Raw genomic sequence first — 20158 nt, 5'->3', positions numbered from 1 at the left:
AGAAATGTAAGAGAAACCCACGCTCTTGGTTTTTGATTTCCTACTCTTGCAGACCTCCAATCTGTGACAGTTAAAATAACTCCGTAACATTAGTGATATGCTTGCTCCAGAATTGTTCTACATTTTTTTGTTCTTTTTCCTTGGCACTTCTATCTTGACGCATCCACAGATCTCTCCCTTAGTCTTTGGTTTGTTAAGCTAAACATAGCAAATTCTTCTATTTCCTTGACGATTGTAAAAGTATTTATCTCTTGCAGTTTGAATTTCTTTTATAGGCACAGATGATCATAATCAAGAACAACAATATTGAAATAGAACTTACTGTTATTGCCTAAATGTTGATATCTATGTACTAGAAATATCTTTGATAATTTTGAAATTTGCTTTCCATTTCCATAGGGACATCTTGTTGGTAGCTCGCATCAACTCTGTGATCATCTTTGTCCCCAAAGTTTCATCCACTGTTATTTTCAACTGCTGAGCTCTCATTTCTTTAGTGAAAATGTAACAATCTGTAACTTCACATCTTTTCATTTTGCACTATTAAATTTTACACCAATTTTCTTCCTGTGGTCCTGAAGACAATGCATAACTTCCTGGTGATGTTCCATTCCTCATAAATTATCAGTGCTTTACAATATCAGAAATGTTGGAACAAAACCAAATTATGATTTTTGGTATCATTCATACTACTTATGCTCTAGTTGTTAATAAAAATGTATAGTAAAATTTATCCCCCAAAAGGCTGCTGGGAAATGTGTTTATATTGTTCTTCCAGGCCTTTTGGTAAAGCATGACAATCATGTCACTTTACTTTTACAGTCTGGAATAGTTTTCATTGATCTCAAATGCTCCCTATTGTGATCATTGCTAGTAGCAAATGTTACTTAAATTTAATTTAAAAATTGAAGTGACAGAGCTTCTGTTATTTGTTCACTGACTGCTTAGGTCAGCTCACTTTGATTTGAAGCTGATTTGTGATAGACTGAAATGGACCCATAATTTACCTTGAATTCCACCTCCCCACCCTCCCCCAACCCCCTTTTTTAAAATTTAAATAAAAGCAAGCTGTGTTTGTGAGTAATGCATTTATGTGCTATAAGATGATACCTGTTGGTATTCTAAAGGGAATGCCTTGCCAGATTTTTGCTTTAACTTCTCACAGAATAAGTATCTGTACCCTCTCTCTGTTTTGACATTGCTAATAGAATGTTAAAATGTTCACTTTGCAATAAAGTAATGTGACTGCCATGAGGAAAAACATGGAATAACTTCTGGGAAAATATTCCACTAGCTGGGATAATATGGATGAAAAAAGAACTCTATAGTTCTGAGTCCATTTATAATTTGTCTTTTGCTAGCTCTTGAATTCTTCAAATATCCAGCTAGGTGAGAGATCATAATATAGTACAAGATTTGCACAGACATAGCCTATAATATTTATGAATGCTGGCTTGGTAGCATATATAGATTTTTTTTTTTTTATTTGATCACTTCCTACTAGGGTTTCATACCCTAGCTAGGTGGCTTGTGGGAATCTGGAGTTGGTTGCCAGCAATTTAAGGATGCAAAGTTGTACTCTCCATGAAGTTGTAAGTAGCTGCTGATCAGAATATAGTATTGCAGAACTGGGTGTTTGCATAGGAGTAAATAACTGAATATTTAGTACTGGTGTGTGTATATATATATATATATATATATAAAAAAATTACTTTTGTATAGAAATTTATTACCTTGGGAGGTTTTCTCATTGCATACTGATTCAGAGAAAGCCATTATCCCCTTCTTTTCACAGAATCATAGCAGGTGAATAAAGACCTCCAAGATCATTGAGTCCTGCTGTTAACCTAACACTGCCAAATCCACTACTAAACCATGTCCCTAAGCACAACATCTACATATTTTTTGAACACTTCCAGGGATGGTGATTTCGCCACTTCCCTTGGCAGCCTGTTCCAGTGCTTAATTGCTCTTTCAGTGAAGAAATTTTCCCTAATATTCAATCTTAACCTTCCCTGGCACAACTTTTACTGATGAATCACTCTTGTCTATTTTTCAAAGGGCCTTTTGTCTCCTTCTGGATATGTATTTATATCCTCTGCATGTAGATATGGTTATATTTTGTAGATTGAAGGTGAATTCATGAGTTATTCTGGAAAAACTTTAAAAGTGGCTGCTTTCAAGAATATTCATGATGTTCAGTGTGGCACCCTGACTGCTGCTATTATCAGCAGTAAAAAATAGTGTTGAGTTGTTTGGCCTCAAGATAAATTCTCTTGGAGAGTATAAAAAGCATCATCAAATCTGGCCCAATCTGGTTCCCTACTGCACCTTAAGGCCTTCTAAGGCTTCACTGACTAGCCTCTGTTAGGCTACCAGACATGTCACTGCAGACCTTGTATGAGTGTGTGACTAACTGAATTCCCCTTTCCTGTAGATGTAGCGTCCATAATGTTGAGGCAGTTGCACCCTGTATAACGTGAATCAATTAAAAATTGATAGTAGACAGTTTCTCTCTCTAAAGGCAAATACACGGTGGTCATGGATGAGACCAGTTCACTTAATGTGAATGACTATAAGCCAAATCTGATTAACTCTTAAGTACTCAAAAGTGCAATTACCACAACTGTACAATAATAATAACAATAATATTAATCTAACTGAATAGCATCTGTGTGAATTAATTTAGAACCATTTACTTCCTAGTTTCAGCTAAAGCATTATTTCAAAGTAAAGAAGGACATCCAAATTCATTTGAATAACATGCAAACTTTAGTTAAATTAGAGAGGAATTTTTCCTCCAACTTGTATTTGTCTGTAAAATGTGACTGGTACCATTATATTTCAGTATTTATTGAGGGGATGTTACTGTGTGTTTAAGGATAAGGAAGGAGTCCTTCAATAGGACTTTCTAACTGTGTGAACATGAGTAATTTTTCTGTGGGTCAGAGTAATTCAGAGTAATTATTAATGATAACCTTTTCCAGTTTTCTTGGTGGCACTGTTTTGTCCTAGTTTGTGAAGTGATTTTTTGTTTGCATAAGTTTGTAGCCATAATGATAGCAAAAATAAATATAATGATTTGTAATAAGTTTCACTTGCATCAAGTATGCATTTTAATAAAAAAATCTGTTTATTTCTTTGTATTCTAAATAAGTTAAAAAATTCTAAGGTTACTGTACATTTGTTAGCTTAAAAGGGCCTCTCCTATCAGAAAAAACACCATGCATGATTGTTTTGTTTGATATCAAAGCACATTTTTGCTGTCATAATACTGGCACATAGTCAAAACATGCTGTTTTCTGCCTGCTAGCAGGGAGTAATGGAAACAATGCAGTTGTTCATGCAATTTATTGAAATCAAACACAGAAAATACTTAGGTAAGCAATGATTCTAATTTAATAGGGACAAGGATTCATAAGGCTGCATAAAATAGCTGTTTCAGTACCACAGAGGTATTTAAATGCCTTATTGCCTGTGAATTGTTTATAATTTCTTTCTGGTAATTTTCCTTTGAATCACATTGTGATGCTTCCTCTGAATTGTGATAGTGCTTGTTGAGGAGTGGTCATGCAAGCAAAATTTGATAACCTCGATATGTCACTTCATCTGCCGTTTTTCTTTTGTTAATGCAAAGCTGGTTGCATAATATCTAATTTCTCCTTTAGCTGACCACAGATGGGAATGAAATCTATAATGGCAGTGCTAGGTTTTATAAAAAGCGCAAGTAAGGAGTTGAAGGATGTGGCTTGTTCTGTTTGGATGATGCAGGATTGCTTTAAGCAGTAAGCTTACTGTTTTCAGATGGCATTAGCAGCATCAGTGATATAGCTGTGTCAGCCTCCTTGACTACTGGATGTCTGTGATTGCACGGAGGAAACTATATTTAAGGTCTGCTGTCTTGAGGGTAATGACTCCAGCACTAACTGATGGACAGAATGGCTGTTAATGCTTTCTTCTCTATCCCAGAAGATTTTAAAAGATAGATGGGTCTCTGATGTACTTTTGTGAGACAGGAAATGCAATTTTTGGGGGTCTCTGGAAATAGAAAGGTCATGCAGATTGGAACCGGTGAGACATTACAGTGTCTAAGTCATCAGGTATGACCTCACAGTTTATACTCATATTTCTAACACATGCGTTTGATTTACAGTTTTAGGTCATTTATAATCTCTTTGTCTGTGAAATTGCTTCGCGTTGGATTTGCTACAGGATTTATAGGGTAGACTGTTTACATAAGCAGAGCAATGTATATCTTGGAAATCTAATATGTTGTTGATTTGAACAGTGTAAGATTGTTCCATACATATTTTCAACCTGATTTTTTTTTTGTTTTGAATATGTTTTCTTTTAAATAATCTGTGGTAAAAGGTTATACCTTTGCTGTAAAGTATAATGACAAGATTGTGTGGCATTTTTATTTTGCTTTGTCTTTGCATGGCACAGAAAGCTGTTGTGAACATGTATGTTTGTTGTATGAAATGCAGTATTAGGCAGCTGTTTACCTACAGTGGTAGGTTGTTTAAAATAGCGTATCACATTGTATAACAGGACTGAGCTATTCTGCAGGCACAGATCTTGCTTCATTTTGCAGTAGTAGATTTTTTTTTCTCCATTTCAGATCAGTTTTAAAAATAGCCCACTGAACATAGCAGTGCAAGTTTGGCAAGATAGCTCTCCCCTTTTTAATTACTGCACTCATTGACACAGTAATACTAATGGCTTGTAAAAGAAAATGAATAACTTTAATATTTAGAATGTTGTTTAAAAGCAAATTCATTTTACTGAAGCGTGTCTCATGCTTTTTGTTTTTAACTGTTGCCAACTTTATTGCAAGGGTGATACTTTCATATGTGTATTGTGGTGATGGATAGAAAAGTTGGAATATGTAAAGAAAAACCAAATGAGTATTTTACATAGGAAGATAGTGAACTAATTTCATGTATGTAGCACAAAATGAAATTTGAGATGCTGTTAGTGCATTAAGTGTAATAAATGCTAGATAATAGCCATTGTTTCCCTTGAATACATCATAAAGCAATTGTATTTGAAATTGTAGGAGAAGTTTATTTTAAAAAATTATGCTCGGCTCCATCTTAAATTCTAGATGTATTTTCAGAACATTTCCATGGCAACGTGTTTGGCTGTGTGTTTTAAAAGCTCAGCTGAAGCCTGAAAGTAGCGTGCAATTATTTTTTGTTGCCTGCTTTGCCCTTGTGGAACAAAAATTTTCACATACAACTGGACTGCAGATTGGCAGGGATGAGCTGTATTTCCTGACTCCAAAGCACAGGATTAAGTGATAGAGATTTAAAAATATTTTCACATTTCTACCTAGAAATGTAACCATGTAAAACATGGATTTGATTTCTCATTTACAACTGTATTCCAGTTTCACCCCCATTTAACAACATTTTGTTGGAAACGTATGCCTGTGGGAGACCACAGAAGACCAAACTTAAGAACGTGCAGTGAAGTGCTTCAGTAAATATGGCTCTCTTTTAATTTTTAACTAAAAACAGTGGTAAAAAATGTTGTATTACTTTTAGAGGCCATAATTTAAAGTTTCCCAGTCTACTTATCCAGCTTACATTCTTCTTAATAACGGGGAAGAACGGCCCCGCTCTTAAGCTTGATTAGATTTGGAATAATTTAACCATACCTTTCACTTGATACAAGATCTTCTTAATCCGTTAGAATTTATTTTCAGTATTTTAATGTATTAGTCTCAATGAGTACATTCTGTTTCTTGGCATTGGACTGAAATTCCTGAAAGTATTGGTTTCACAGTATTTTGGTGCTTTGCAGAGTGTTTGCGGACTTTTTAATAGGACTAACCCTCTCCTCAGCTTCTTTGTTTTCCTTATTCTAATATACTGTGATACTTTAAAATCTTGTCTTATCTGTGTTTTGAAGTTGTTCTTGAATTCTCCTTTGCCTGTTCAAAATAATTACATCTCCATGTAATTTTGTGCAGCCAGAAGCTATAGTAGGATATCATGAGCTTATCTTGGACTTTGGTTCATCCTATGTGTTAATTCTGCAAACTGCATTCTGTGGATATTTTTGAAGTGAAGCATTGATAATTATCTCCAAATAGTGCAACAGACATCCGCTGTGGCCTGTTTTGGATGGAAGCTGTATCTATAAAGGAACCTAAATTGGTAGAGTGTTTACTTCATGAAATGTGTGTTTAGGTTATTTCATTCTGAAACAAAGCTATTACTGACTACTGTAAGTTTATACATGCTTGTCAAAGGACATAGTCCCATCATACATCCATCTCGATTTGGAGGGACTAGAGAGTAGCACCTCAAAGGGATGTGTTAAGGGTTTGAGATTCTGTTGTAAGAGAAGGAATTTCAGAAAGGCAGAGAAGCACATATCTAGTGAAGTGATTTCAAAACTTCAACCTATAAACTGTTTTGCTTGTTTAATTCTCTCTGCCACTCTCATCACCCCGAAAAAGACAGGCTTAACATGTATTTGCTGATATTTGGGCATACTGCATAAATTTGAAGTCACTGACAGTATTTTGGTATTAAGTTAACAAGATGGCTTTTTAATGCCTTCTTTAAAACTATGCCATCATTCTTCACACCAAGTGAATTGCAATTGTTGGTGTTTGAAGAATGCTGTGTAAGGAGGGATTTAATGAAATAATTCTTTCCCCTTGACTGTGCATAATGAATGCACACCTGTGAATATGTGCTTCCCTATCTTTAAATATGCCTGTTTACAGAACTGGATGATAAATACCTTATACAGAAGCAAATCTCTGTATGGATGTTTTAAGAACAGTGTTAAGAGCAAGTTCAGCAAGAAGTCAAATGTGTGTGCTAAATTACCAGTTTTAAATATGAATGCTCACACTCATGCACATACCCAGTTGTGTAGTGCTTTTACTTAGTAGCTGTTCTGATTCCACACTGCTGGCTTTTTTTATATGTTGTAGTCCCAGGTTTTTAAGGAAATGGCTAGAGATCCACAAATGGCAAAACAACACTAGAAGCAAAAAGTACTTTCTGAGTGAGTTGAAGGAATTCAAGTCCTTCTGTCCTACATTAGTCTCCCTCCCATGAGGTGATTCTATAATCTGGTCAAATTCTTCTCGTTTAGTGCTTTAATTCATATACCAAGCCATTGAGTCTAATGACCTGAATTAGGGAGGGCTTAATATAAGCATGTCAGAAAGGTCTAAACCATTAAGTAACATAGCATAAATATGTAACAGCTAACTTCATTGTCACAAAGTATATAGTTAAATGACAAGTATTTCAAGAATGCCCTATTCCATTTAGTGTTCCACTATCACCGTATGATCATTCTGAATAAAAACTATTTGAGGGAATTTTCCTGGGATGTAGCATGATAATGTGAATAAATCACATCAATAATACCACAGTAATCTGTTAAAAATATTCAAATAGAGTCATAACTAGTCCCAACCAATTCCTATAGATATGAGACTGCCTAAGATGGAGTAGTGAGGAAGCTGACCGTATTAATGCAGTAAAAAATAATGATTATACACTATTTAGAATGGCATTTCAGTGAGAAGAAGCAGTCCCAGCTATGGTACATTCTCTCTCTTCCTTCTCTCTTTCTTTTAATGAGCCTCATAAATAATAGGAATTATTCATGTTGTTTCTTGTTTCCCTGCAAGACCATATTTATTTTGCCTTACTAAAATTTTCAATGAAATTTGTTAATAAACCTCCCATTAGCTTGAGTGCTTTTACAGTTTTATGTTGGCAACTTTCATCCCATGTAATTTCCTTCAATGATAGCTAAGCATAGGTAGAAACTGATTCATAATTCTGGTAAATTTCAGTGGATTACATAGTAAGTTCAATATAAACTACAGTCTGAGCTGCATAATGCTTTCCATTGTGCCATACTGATTTCAGTGTGACCCTAAAAGGGAGAGCATCACTCTCCCCTCTTTACAGTAAGAGATTGCAAGGCGCTACTAATGATAAGGTGAAAAGTACTGCAATTCCCTTTTTTGAGTGGATCAAATCTTTCTTATGTTTAAACGACACTTCTCATATTGTAATTTGTGTCCTTTTCCACTTGCCCTGATATTGGGTACCACTGAGAAGAGTCTGGCTAAGCCTTTGTCACTTCCTTCTCAGCCAAGTATTTCTGCCATCTAAAAGGCTCCTCTGAGCCTTCTCTTCTCTATGCTGAAACAGACCCAGCACACTCAGCCACTCTTTCTATGACCTTTGCGTCCCTTTACTGGGCTTACTCCAGTATGTCCATGTCTCTCATATAAGAAGGGAGTCCATAACTTAACAGACTGCTCCAATCATGTCTCTGCAGGATGAGTAGAGGGCCAGAATCAGATTACCTGGTAAGAAATTCAGGTTGTCTGTTAACTAGTCACTCAAATATGGGACACTTTGGACAGGAATCCTTGAAAACGAGGACTGAAAATTATAAATGCTGATGTTTGTTGGAAATCTTATAGAATGAAAAGCTTTGAAATTATCTTTGCTTAATTCGTAGCAGTTGTTCTAGTGATGAAAACTCATGTTGCTTTGGAATGTCTTGTATGGAATCTATGTCCCCCAGTGCCAGTTGATGTAGTCAGAGAGTAACTCCTAAAGGCAAAGGTGAATCTTTAATATTTTGAAAACTGAATAAAAAGCTATTATCTACTATGACAGCACTACTTAAAACAAAATAAACAAAAGTGACCTGTTTTTTAGTCAACTTGCCAAAAATGGTGTTGATTTCTATTGGAAACTTGGGGCATGCTCGCCAATGTTCTAAACTGATGCAGCAACCATCAGCTCACACAAAAATTTCAGTTTCATGCATTGAATGAAAATGTAAACCTGGCATTAAGTGATGTGAGAGAGTGTTGAAGTACTATAAAAAATTTGCTTCAAATGTATATAGAAGCCTTCAGTCACTCAGAATTGTCTCCTGATAATACGAGTTCACTTATTTCAATTTTCTTCATTAAAAATTTTATGCAGGCACAGAGTCATTAAAATATGTTGAAAAAATCATACCCATATGGTTTGCAGGCACATTTAATGCAATTAAAACTATTCTAACAAAAGCAATATCAATTTTGTGTCCCCATCCTGCAATGAAATTTTCCCTGGAAAAGCAATGTCACTTTTATGCCTGAATCCTGCAAGTGGGATAACAGAGAAAGAAGTTCTCCTTGCATAAGTAAGGGGAGATGCAATTAAGCAGTTCCATTCAGGTCTGGAGATAAGAATTTGGTAGAGACCTGATGTCAAGTTTATCACGGGAGAGAGTTCAGTATGCTATAGGAGTGTTTCTGTCTGAGAGTTAGCAATGCAGGTCACTTACACCAGCTGCTGTCATTCTTTAGTTCAGTTTTTAAAGATATGTAAAACTTAGTTTGGAAAAAAAAAAAATCAGACTTCTCCTTGCTCTTTTTCTCTCCCCATTGTTCATCTAACTCATTTTATGTGTTCCAGGAATAAATTTTGGTGAATATAAAATTTTATATTTCACGCACATATATTTGTCTTAGCACCAGTTTTCCATATCACAACTTAAAAATTCAATGTGGACAACTTAATGTATAAGGAAGTGTTTGGTGTTACCTCAGTGTTGATTGCCATGTAACATTTTTACTGGAGTACACTGAATGATCATTAGAAAAGTCTGATAACATATGGAAAATGCAGAACTATAGCTTTGTAACAATGACAGTAATGTGGTGATTTCTTACAGCACTCTATATTCTGATGAAGATGCTTAGATTCCACATGGCAAGCATAGACCTAGTTCTATGAGTCCTACTAAGGATGAAGCTCAGTGTCTGGTAACTGTGACTGGACCTTATCCTTAGAGTATCATTTGTGGTAGTTGTACTAATGCATCTCAAAATGATGACTTCATAGATCACCGAGGCACAGGATTTAATGGAGGTGGCTGGATATTGCCAGTAAGGCTTACCTAAGAACCGTGAAACATACAGAAAAGAGACACTGTTGTCATTTGTTTGTTATGGAAGGAGGTGATGATCTCCTTCTTTAAGAACTTGGTTGCCTCATTGCTTTCACCAGACTTGTCCCTTCTGCTAGATCTCAGTGTACTGTCACCAGTTCTTCTGTGTGTAGTCATGAGTGAATTTCTCATTGCTGCCTTCCAGTGACTCACTGATTATTGCCCAGTCTGCCTTCTGGTCTCCTCCTCCTCTTTCCTGAGTGGTTTTTTTACTTTGTAGGGTGGAGATGAAATTTCTCAGCCATCTAACTTCTAATGCAAAGATGCATATTTGCTGTGGATGTCAGTGAGAAATGTAATCTGTTCTGTCAAAAGCAGTTACTAGCACTGCCTTATGTCCTGAACATCTACAGTAGCAGCAACCTCAGCACAGATCTGAGATATACTTTGGGTTCTTTTCTTGCCTGCTTCAACAGATAAGAAGTGTTTCCTTTTTAGTATCCTTTGCAATTGCTGAAACAGGGGTGAAATGTACATTTTTAGCCATGTCTGGTATCATCAGCTGTAAACAAATATCCCCGATAATCACTTAGACTTTATTTCTCTCATGGGCCTCCTTTTATGTCGATGAAAATGTCATTATCAATTTCTATTTTAATTTCCTTTTAATTTTCCTGTCTTTGCTTGACTCCACTGTACACACCTGTAGATCTCCAATTAAATAAAAACCTGTGAAGAATAGCGCCTTTATCTTCCAATACGGACAGTATAACATTTCTTCAGGTAAACTGAAGAATCTCCTATGCTGTTCATTCAGTCATAGCAAGCAAGATTCAGGCTCTGGCTTTGGAGACTTTTAGCACCTGGTTCCCTCCACAGAACTTGGCAGCAGTGATCTTGTAAAGTAAATTGGTTAAGCTCTGCCTTGGAGCTGATGCCATTCCTGTAATGAATGCTCCTGCCTTCCCAGCATGCTCGGGACCAGCACCTGGACTGGCATGCTCGAGCTGAGAGGTGTTCCATTTTGGTTTCTTTTTGGGGCTTTTCGGGGGCCAGAGGACCTTGGCAGACAGCGAGGACTGGCAAGGTCGTCTGCTCGTGTGCCTGATGCTGGATTGCAGCAAGCAGCGCGTGCTGGTTCAGCCAACAGAGTGCAGAAGCCTCTGTGGTAGCTTGGGCAAAATACAGTAGTCAGGTGGAATATATATATTTAAAAACAAACAATAAAACCCCCAAACTTAATTTCACCTACCTGAAGAGATCCAGCCATGGTAATGGCCAAAGGCTACTAGAAAAATGGTAGTTACCCAGACAGAGCTGGTACACAAGCACACAGGTGTCCAGGCTGCTAGCTGCAGAGAGTGCTGGAGTCTGGCACTTGGAATGGAGGGTGAAGGAGACCACCTGTGTGAGGTGTGACCAAGTGAATTATCTTCTCAATCTGGTGGCCGAGCTAAAGGATGAAGTATCAAGACTCAGGACTATAAGGGAATGTGAAAGGGAGGTAGATATGTGGGAGCAGGCTTTATAGACCTCTCCTGTTGAGGGAGGTGACCCCGGAAACAGGGGCGAATGGGTACAGATCCCTGTTAGGAGAAGCATGGGAAATCCGTCCTGGCCCTCTTTGCCTCCCCTGTTGCCCTTGTACAGTAAGTATGAAGCCCTGCAGGTTGAAGTCAATGTGGATGAGAAGACAGAAGAGGAACCTTCTAAGGGGATGCCTAAAGCAAGTCAGTCTTAACCAACCATCAGGACTAGTACCATAAGGAAAAAAAGGAGGGTAACTGCTATTGGTGACTCTCTGCTGAGAGGAGCAGAAGGTTCTATATGTCATCCTGACCCATCCCACAGGGAAGTCTGCTGCCTACCTGGGGCCCTGGCAAGGGACGTTGCCAGGAGACTACCAAAGCTAATCCAGCCCTCTGACTGTTACCCATTGCTGGTATTCCAAGCTGGAAGCGATGAGATTGATAAGAAGGGCACCAGGACAATCAAAAAGGAATTCAAGGCCCTCGGACAATTGATTGATGGGGCAGGAGCTCAATTGGTGTTCTGCTCAGTTCCCTCAGTACACTGAAAGGAACAGGAGAACCCATGACATCAACAAATAGCTCAAGGGATGGTGCCAGCAGCAGAATTTGGGGTTCTTTGATCAAGGGGAAACTTTTACCGCACCTGACCTGCTGGATCTTGATGGGGTGAATCTATCTAGAAAGGGCAAGAGGACTCTAGCACTCATTGGGAGGGCCTTAAAATAGGTTTGAAGGGGGTGGGTGATGAAGCCAGTCTCTCTGGAGAGGAGAGAGAGGGACATAAACTAGATGAGAAATCAGCAGCCCAGCTGAAGTGCATGTACACCAATGAATGCAGTATGGGTAACAAACAAGAGGAACTGGAAGTCTTGGTTCACCAGGAAAGCTATGATGTAGTTGCTGTTACAGAAACATGGTGGGATGATTGACACCACTGGAGTACTACACTGGATGGTTACAAGCTCTTTAGGTGAGACAGGCAAGGGAGAAGAGGAGGAAGGGTGGCCCTGTATATTAGGGAATCTCTTGATGCCACAGAACTTGAGGTTGCAGATGAAAGGATTGAGTGCTTGTGGGTTAAAATCAGAGAGGCTTAACAAAACTGACATCCTGATTGGAGTCTGTTATAGACCACCCGACCAGGATGAAGAGGTTGATGAAATATTCTATAAGCAACTGGAGGCTGTCTCAAAATCCTCAGACCTTGTCCTTGTGGGCAAGGACATCTGCTGGGAACTTAGCAGAGAGGAGACAGCCCAGAAGGTTCTTAGAGTGTATGGAGGACAGCTTCTTGATGCAGCTGTTAATTGAGCCTACCAGGGGTCAGGCCCTGCTTGACCTGCTGTTCTCAAGTAGGGAAGAGCTGGTGGGAGATGTGGTTTTGGGAGGATGTCGAGGGTGCAGTGACTGTGAGATAGTGGAGTTTTCAATATGCAGGGAAATAAGGAGGAGCAAAATCAGAACCCTTACTTTGGACTTCCAGAGGGCAGACTTCAGCTTGTTTAAGCAACTAATTTGGAATGTACCCTGGGTTGCAGCCCTTAAAAACAAAGGTGTCCAGGATGGTTGGACCTACTTCAAACAGGAGCTCTTGAAGGCCCTGGAACAGGCTGTGCCCATGTGCCAAAAGTTGAGCTGCTGGGGAAGGCGACCGGCCTGGATGGGCAAGCAGCTCTTGAAGGAATTAAGGGAAAAAAGAGGCTGTATTGCCTTTGGAAAGGGCGGGAGGCAACTCGTGATATGTTTAAGGATGTTGTTAGATTATGTCAGAGAAAAATTAGAGAGGCAAAAGCCCAGTTAGAACTTAAACTGGCCACTTCTATGGAAGACAATAAAAAGCATTTTTATAAATATATTAATGCAAAAAAAAGGGGCAAGGAGAACCTCCACTCTTTATTGGACCTAGAGGGGAACACTGTAACTAAAGATGAAGAAAAGGCTGAGGTACTAAATACCTTCTTTGCCTCCATTTTCAACAGTAAGGCAGGAGGACTTCAGGATAAGTGGACTCCTGAACTGGCAGATGGGGTCAGGAGCAGTATAATCCCCCTGAAATCCATGAGTGTTAGGCCCAATCCTGTTCAATATCTTTATTGATGATCTGAACGAGGGGATTGAGTCCACCATTAGTAAGTTTGCAGATGACAAGTTGGGAGCAAGTGTTGATCTGTTAGAGGGTAGAAGGGCTCTCCAGAGGGACCTTGACAGACTGGACAGGTGGGCAGAGTCCAACATGATGCCGTTCAACAAGTCCAAGCGCTGGGTGCTGCACTTTGTCCACATCAACCCCATGCAGCGCTACAGGCTGGGGTCAGGGTGGCTGGAGAGCAGGCAGGCAGAAAGGGACCTGGGGGTACTGGTTGACAGCTGGCTGAACATGAGCCAGCAGTGTGGCCAGGTGGCCAAGAATGCCAACGGCATCCTGGTCTGCATCAGAAATAGTGTGGCCAGCAGGAGCAGGGAAGTCATTGTGCCCCTGTACTCAGCACTGGTTAGGCCACACCTTGAGTCCTGGGTCCAGTTCTGGGCCCTTCAATTTAAGGATATTGAGACAATTGAACACGTCCAGAGAAGGGCAATGAGGCTGGGGAGAGGTCTCGAGCACAAGCCCTATGAGGAGAGACTGAGGGAGCTGGGGTTGCTTAGCCTGGAGAAGAGGAGGCTCAGGGGAGAGCTCATTGCTTTCTACAACTACCTGAAAGGAGGCTGTAGTCGGGTGGGGGTTGGTCTCTTCTCCCAGGCAACCAGAACAACAGGACACAGTCTCAAGCTGCACCAGGGGAAGTTTAGGCTTGACATGAGGAGAAAGTTCTTCACAGAAAGAGTTATTTGCCATTGGAACGTGCTGCCCAGGGAGGTGGTGGAGTCACTGTCCCTGGAGGTGTTCAAAAAAGGATTGGACATGGCACTTGAAGCCATGGTTTAGTTAGTCATGAAGTGTTGGGTGATAGGTTGGATTTGATGATGTCTGAGGTCTATTCCAACCTTGTTCATTCTATGATTCTATGACCATATATCTTCTTCTCAGTTTACAGTTTATGTATTTGGGATAGGCATAGTGATGTAGACTTATGTAGCAGCCAGTTGTGGAACAATACTGCTCTTTTCAGAAAACAGCAGGCACTTTCATGGTTTCCAAGGCAAGAAGCACCTCATGCTCAGTAACCATCACTTTGGGAGATTGTCTGTCCTTTGCTTCATTGAGTTCCTAGTGCAATTCTGCTCAGTTTGAATTTCTGTGTATTTATACCATCCTAATCTCATGTCGTAGGACTGCTTAATCAATCTCAGCATGGGACTGTAGATCTCCTTCAGATACTTTCATTGCCTTGTCTTTCACTGAGTGTGTTACAGGATTAGTTGTTTTCCAATATATCTTACTTATGTGGCCTGTAATTTTATTTGTTAGAATGTGTGATTGATTGGAAATCTTTTCAAAAGTTGACATCATATGCATGGTCTTCAACTCATGTTGTAGTTGAGCTGAACTGTGAGTTCTGGTGATCTAGTGCAGTTTCCAGAGGTGATTTCAGGTAAGAATGTAACACATTGCATTCAATGTCTCACATATCAAACTTGGGATTATAAATTGGGTTTTGTTGAGTATCTTAAGAGTAACTTTGGATGGATATGCAAATTTCGTATCTGTTCTGGGCTGTCTGGATCTCCACAGAAATATAATGCACAATAACAGTAACAAGAAACCTGTGGAAGCAGGAACATTCAGAAAGTATTCAAAACACAAACCAGACACAATAGAAGATAATAATATCACGCAGTTTCCATTTTTTTATCATGGTCTGATTAAAAAAGTCATCACACCTTTGCTAATCTTTTATCATTCTTTGGCATGAGCATCACTTTTGTGGTTCAGAGTGATGAAAAATGAACAAGAATGAGAATAATAACATTTTCAAGAGAATAATGGTAGTATCTGTTAATGGAACTATGCATAAGATTTATTGACTTGATCTTTATGCTAAAAAGGACATATTTCTTATCTTTTACTTAGTAATTAAATTTGTCACTTCCTACTCCCCCTCTTCTCCTCCTTAATATTTTCTCCTGGTTTGAGTTAGAATAGAACTAATTCTGTTCAGTGATTTTACTTTTCAGCTCAGTCTCTTCTGCACTTCCTGAAGTTAACAGCATGTTTTCACTGTGTCTCCTAGTAGTGATAATGCTCAATGTTTCTAGTTAGTACCAAAGATTGACATGCAGACCAAGCAGAGGAAGGTTCTTAAGCATTTTTCAAAGTGTTCTATTGCAGTCCATGGCAATGCTGTAGTTTAAAATAAAAATCATCTGGAATGTTAACTGGCTCCCATCCTCCTACACATGAGCTGTGCAAGGTGCAAGTTAATGTGGAATTTCTCATACTCTTTGGGAAGTAATATCTTTGTCATGATCCAGAGTACTGAGAAGTATCACCACTTGGGAATGGATTAGTAATCCTGTAAACCTGCTTACTTGAGTTTTTAATTCCACCAGGTTTACATCACAAAATGAAAATATTAGAGCATAAATGTTTCAAAGCAAGTAAAATTATTACACATGACTCTTAATCCTTTTCTATGTGTTGGTACCCCTTTGTTTTTTGACTTTAATAACATATCAGACTGACAGAAAAAGAGAAGATTTCAAATAGTATTTTTTCTTCTTTTATTTATTTATTTGTTTCCTCAGGCAGAAAACTGCTAGAGCTTTAATGTATTAGCTGAAATCTGTGATGTCTATATGTAGCGGACCTGATTGCACCCTTTTTGGGGGGACCAAAAGCCCTGTGTAACTTCTTGGAAATAGGTATGGTTCAAAGTACATTAGCTGGTCTTGTTCTGTTTACAGTCCTTCAGAAATCTACTTGAAAGCAATCATCGGTAAAGTTAAGTGTCAGACATATCAGCTGTGATGCTGGGTTTGGGAAAGAATAAGTAGGCTTAAAATAACAGAACAAGCTCCTTAAAACCACAAATGCTCTCTCCGGAAGAATATAGATTTCTGTATGTCCAAGGATGCAGAAGACCATTGTTACTATTTATTCTATTGTGTACTATATCTTGAGAAGAATGAAGCCATCACTATGCTGGTTTAACAAACAATACATAAATATGATTAAAACTGTGGGAGAATAGGAGTTAGATTTGTCCAGTTCTACATAACAAAAGATTTATTAGCATATGTTGGCATGAAATTCTAATATACTTACAGAGTGTACAAGAATAGGACGCCTCCACCAATTCTGCTTATATGGATTTGGCATGCAGTATAAGCTTTAGTGGATTAAATCTCTTCCTAGTACAACTATGACATAGCAAATCCTTATCAACATTTTAGATCATCCTGTAATTTGTTAAAACAACTAATGTATGTCAGAGAGGGTATATGTAACAGCTTCAGATAACAGAAGGTTCAGGATGCATGAAAGAGCAACATTCAGGATGATACTGTTCCCTTTCTGATATTATTTCTGATTGCTTTATTGGTGCTTGTTTGTCTCTGTGCTTTCTGATGCTTTTCATGCACTTACATCAGTTTTTGTCTGGATTACACTTATTTTGGTATTCTCTTTCCTTTCTTCTTTAATTGCCTCTGCCTCCAGTTCAGCCTCTCTCTTCCAGACACTTTTTTCCCCCTTCAGGTGCAAAACTCCTTGGCTTCTCCATTATCTGGTCTTCCTTTTATTTTCTTGATGTTTCTGAAGTGTTACCTCCAACAACATGCACTCTAATTTTTTGTCAAGGAAATTGGTACTTTTGTGCTGCTGTTTTAAAGCTCTTTAATTTTTTTAAACAATAACATTTCCTTCTGCCTACCTTTCTAACATTTTTATGGTCTGCATGCACACACTTCTACCTATTACTATCTCTTTCTCTCTCTCTCTCTGACTTTAGCTTGCAACTTTCTTCCATTCATAATTTCTCACCCTTCAGTTGCCATATGGATAACCATCCAACTCCGTGGATGCCCTGGTGCTGTTATTCCTCATTTGAATTGTGTACCATGTGCCAAAGCAGCTACACACTTGAGTTGGTCTTCTCTATGAACTGTGTTCTCAGAGTTCCTTTCTGTGACAACTATTTGAACTTTTTCAGCATTTTTATTCTCTCCATCCAAGAATGGGACTTTGTAGAACTTCTGTTTTGTCACTCTTGATGACTTCTTTTCTGTTTTTTTTTTTTTTTTTTCTGTAAGCCTCTGTACTTTTTTTTTCCTCTGTCATTTTATCAGTTCCCTTTAGGCTCTGTGTTTTTCTGTTCTTCTTACACACTTCCAAACCCTTCTGACAATTCATGGTCTTGGCTGACTCCCAGTATTCATTTTCTCAGTTCCTAATGCCATCTGCCATGCTTCAGAAACACTGCTGACTATCTCTGGTGAAAATCTTTTGATTCTGCTGACTTTCTGTATTTCTTAATCTCTGGGATTTTTGTTGTCTGTTGTGAGTATCTTCGCTTGCAGATTTGCCTGTTCTGTATTTTTTTATTAATCCTATAGTAATCCATTCAGTTTATGTACTCCCCCCTCACTGTCTAGGTGAACTTCTCAAAACTAAGTAACCAAGGTGAAAATAAAGCTTGCTCCTGAGTTTACTGAAATGGACATTAAGATTTTGTTTTGTAGTCTTTGAGCCTGTTCCAGTGAACCTATCCCTGTCCCTATCCTCCTTCTGCCCTTTTTTTCCCCAATATCTGTTTTTGCCCTTAAATTCCTTCTCATACATATGAAATATATAGAGAGACTCTTCATATTATAAAAAAGCCCCAAACCAACACAGAACAGTGCTCACCTTCTGGTTTTTCTATTCACCAGGTTAATCTCCTATCCCCAGACTTCTTTCATCTCCCATCTCCCTTATATGTTTTGTACAATTGTCTTCATTTCTTGTCTTTTAATGTCTTTCCAGAACTGCTCACTTCTGGTTTCTGTCTTTTGTACTGAAATTTATCTCAGTAATGTTCCACTTGACTTCTTCCTGGAGGAATTCCAGGTTAGTCCTTTATTCTCCTCCACTCCATCTGTCATCTCTCTGTGAGGCTATGTTATAGTCTTCACTAAATTTTGTTGTTCTTAGACGTTTGTCATTTTGTCCTTGTTGATTCTCTCTCTCTCATTCCAGACTGTTTCTTATTGGATGGATCTTCTTCTCCCCCTCCTCCTCTTTGTCTATGTAGGTGTGTGTTTAGATCTGTCAGGAATCCATCCTCAGCCTTTGCGTCCTCCTCCACACCTTACTTCAGATAATGTAGACACAAGCATAATCTTTATGAAGGCATCACTGCTTTACGTTTTAGAGGTCTTGACCCATTTTGCTTAAACTTTGCATATCTCAGAAAATTTTCTTCATCTTCAGTGGTCACCTGAATACAATCCTGTATTTTACTTTCTTTCCTGTTCTTGCTCCCTGCAGTTCTGAGGTCTAACAGTCCCTATTTGTCCATATAGCCTTAAATTAGATGGAATATTTGCTCATCTCAACACTGTAACTCATCTGCCTGTCTGATGTTAATATTGTACAGCTTTGGTTTCCTTGATTACTAGTGTTAATGTCATCTTGCTTGTTACTCTGCCTACATTGCTTGCTTTTAAAAGTCTGTTTACTCATCTTCTCAAACACAAACTTCTTTCTTTTAAAAGCTTTACAACTTGTCCTCTAATTTCCCTTTCAAGAGAGAGATTTTACCACAAAGTTAAATGTTTGCTCTACTGGCAGTATTGAATTTGACTTCCCAGTTGCAATTAGTACTCATTAGTGCACTTTCTGTTACTGTGTCCAGTCTTTGTTGAAGCTCCTGCTCAACACTCCTTCTGTAGTGTATAAAGTTGACTGCATGATGGGGCAGGTGTGTGCATGTGTTGTTGTACTTAGCTTGTCAAGTATTCTTAACTCAAAGCTATGTATTGTAAAACTACAAGCTATAATGTGTCTTTAAAATTATATGACTAGTAAAATGGCTATAAGGCCACTTATTTCAATTATTGACTCTCACTGGTTTTCTTTCTCCACACATGCATACACATATATATTTCATAACAATGGTAGATGAAGAAAAGATAGGCAGAATTTTCAAGTTTAAGGAAGGATGCCTGTAAGACCAAATAGAAGTCAGCAGATTATTATCATTAGTTCAGTACCTTCATTGAGGTGGTGCTAGGATGAGCCTGTTGTACTAAATCTGCTAAAAACATGTAATAAACAAAAGCCTGATACAAGTAGCTTGCAGTATAATGTTTAAATTAGAAGAATTCCTTTGTTGTTTCATCACAAAGAAATCCATACTTTAATGAAAGAAGATGGGGTTGTCTTGGCAAGCACGGTATAAAGAACACCTGCTGGATATTGTTTCCACTTTACAGCAGTACAGTGAAATGCAAGTAATGACAGGTAATTTTAAAATGTCATTACTTGTATTGTGCCAGTACAATGTGATATCTAGTAATTTCTGTCATTTTCTCAAAATGCTGACCACTGGCGACATTTGTATCAAGGAGATGGAGTTTGAAAGGTGAAATTTAGTGTGATGGTAGTTATCTAGTAAGTAAATAAATAAACAGGTAAACACTGTGCTTGTGAGAAGAGTTGAAAAAAAAATTGCTTTGGAAAAGTTGATGTAACAAACCAGGAATGCAATCCTGACAGCCTTTCTATTTCAATTATCATAGCTACAGTGATCAAGACTCCAAAA

General features: G+C 38.3%; 1 protein-coding gene across 2 annotated transcripts in view; it reads left to right on the top strand.

Moving 5' to 3' along the window:
• Window positions 1–3734: 3734 nt before the first annotated feature.
• The window catches only part of SLC4A10 (solute carrier family 4 member 10), a 126508-nt gene continuing 110084 nt past the window's right edge, over window positions 3735–20158 (top strand). For both annotated transcript variants that reach the window (XM_054175137.1, XM_054175131.1), the window contains exon 1: window positions 3735–4100. In XM_054175137.1, the coding sequence (XP_054031112.1) occupies window positions 4020–4100 (81 nt within the window). In that variant the 5' untranslated portion in view covers window positions 3735–4019. The remainder of the gene's footprint in view (window positions 4101–20158) is intronic.

This window comes from Dryobates pubescens, chromosome 2 (genome assembly GCF_014839835.1).
Source record: "Dryobates pubescens isolate bDryPub1 chromosome 2, bDryPub1.pri, whole genome shotgun sequence".
Classification (NCBI taxonomy): domain Eukaryota; kingdom Metazoa; phylum Chordata; class Aves; order Piciformes; family Picidae; genus Dryobates; species Dryobates pubescens.
Note: the sequence above shows the minus strand (reverse complement) of the source record. Positions and strands in the feature narration are given on the sequence as shown.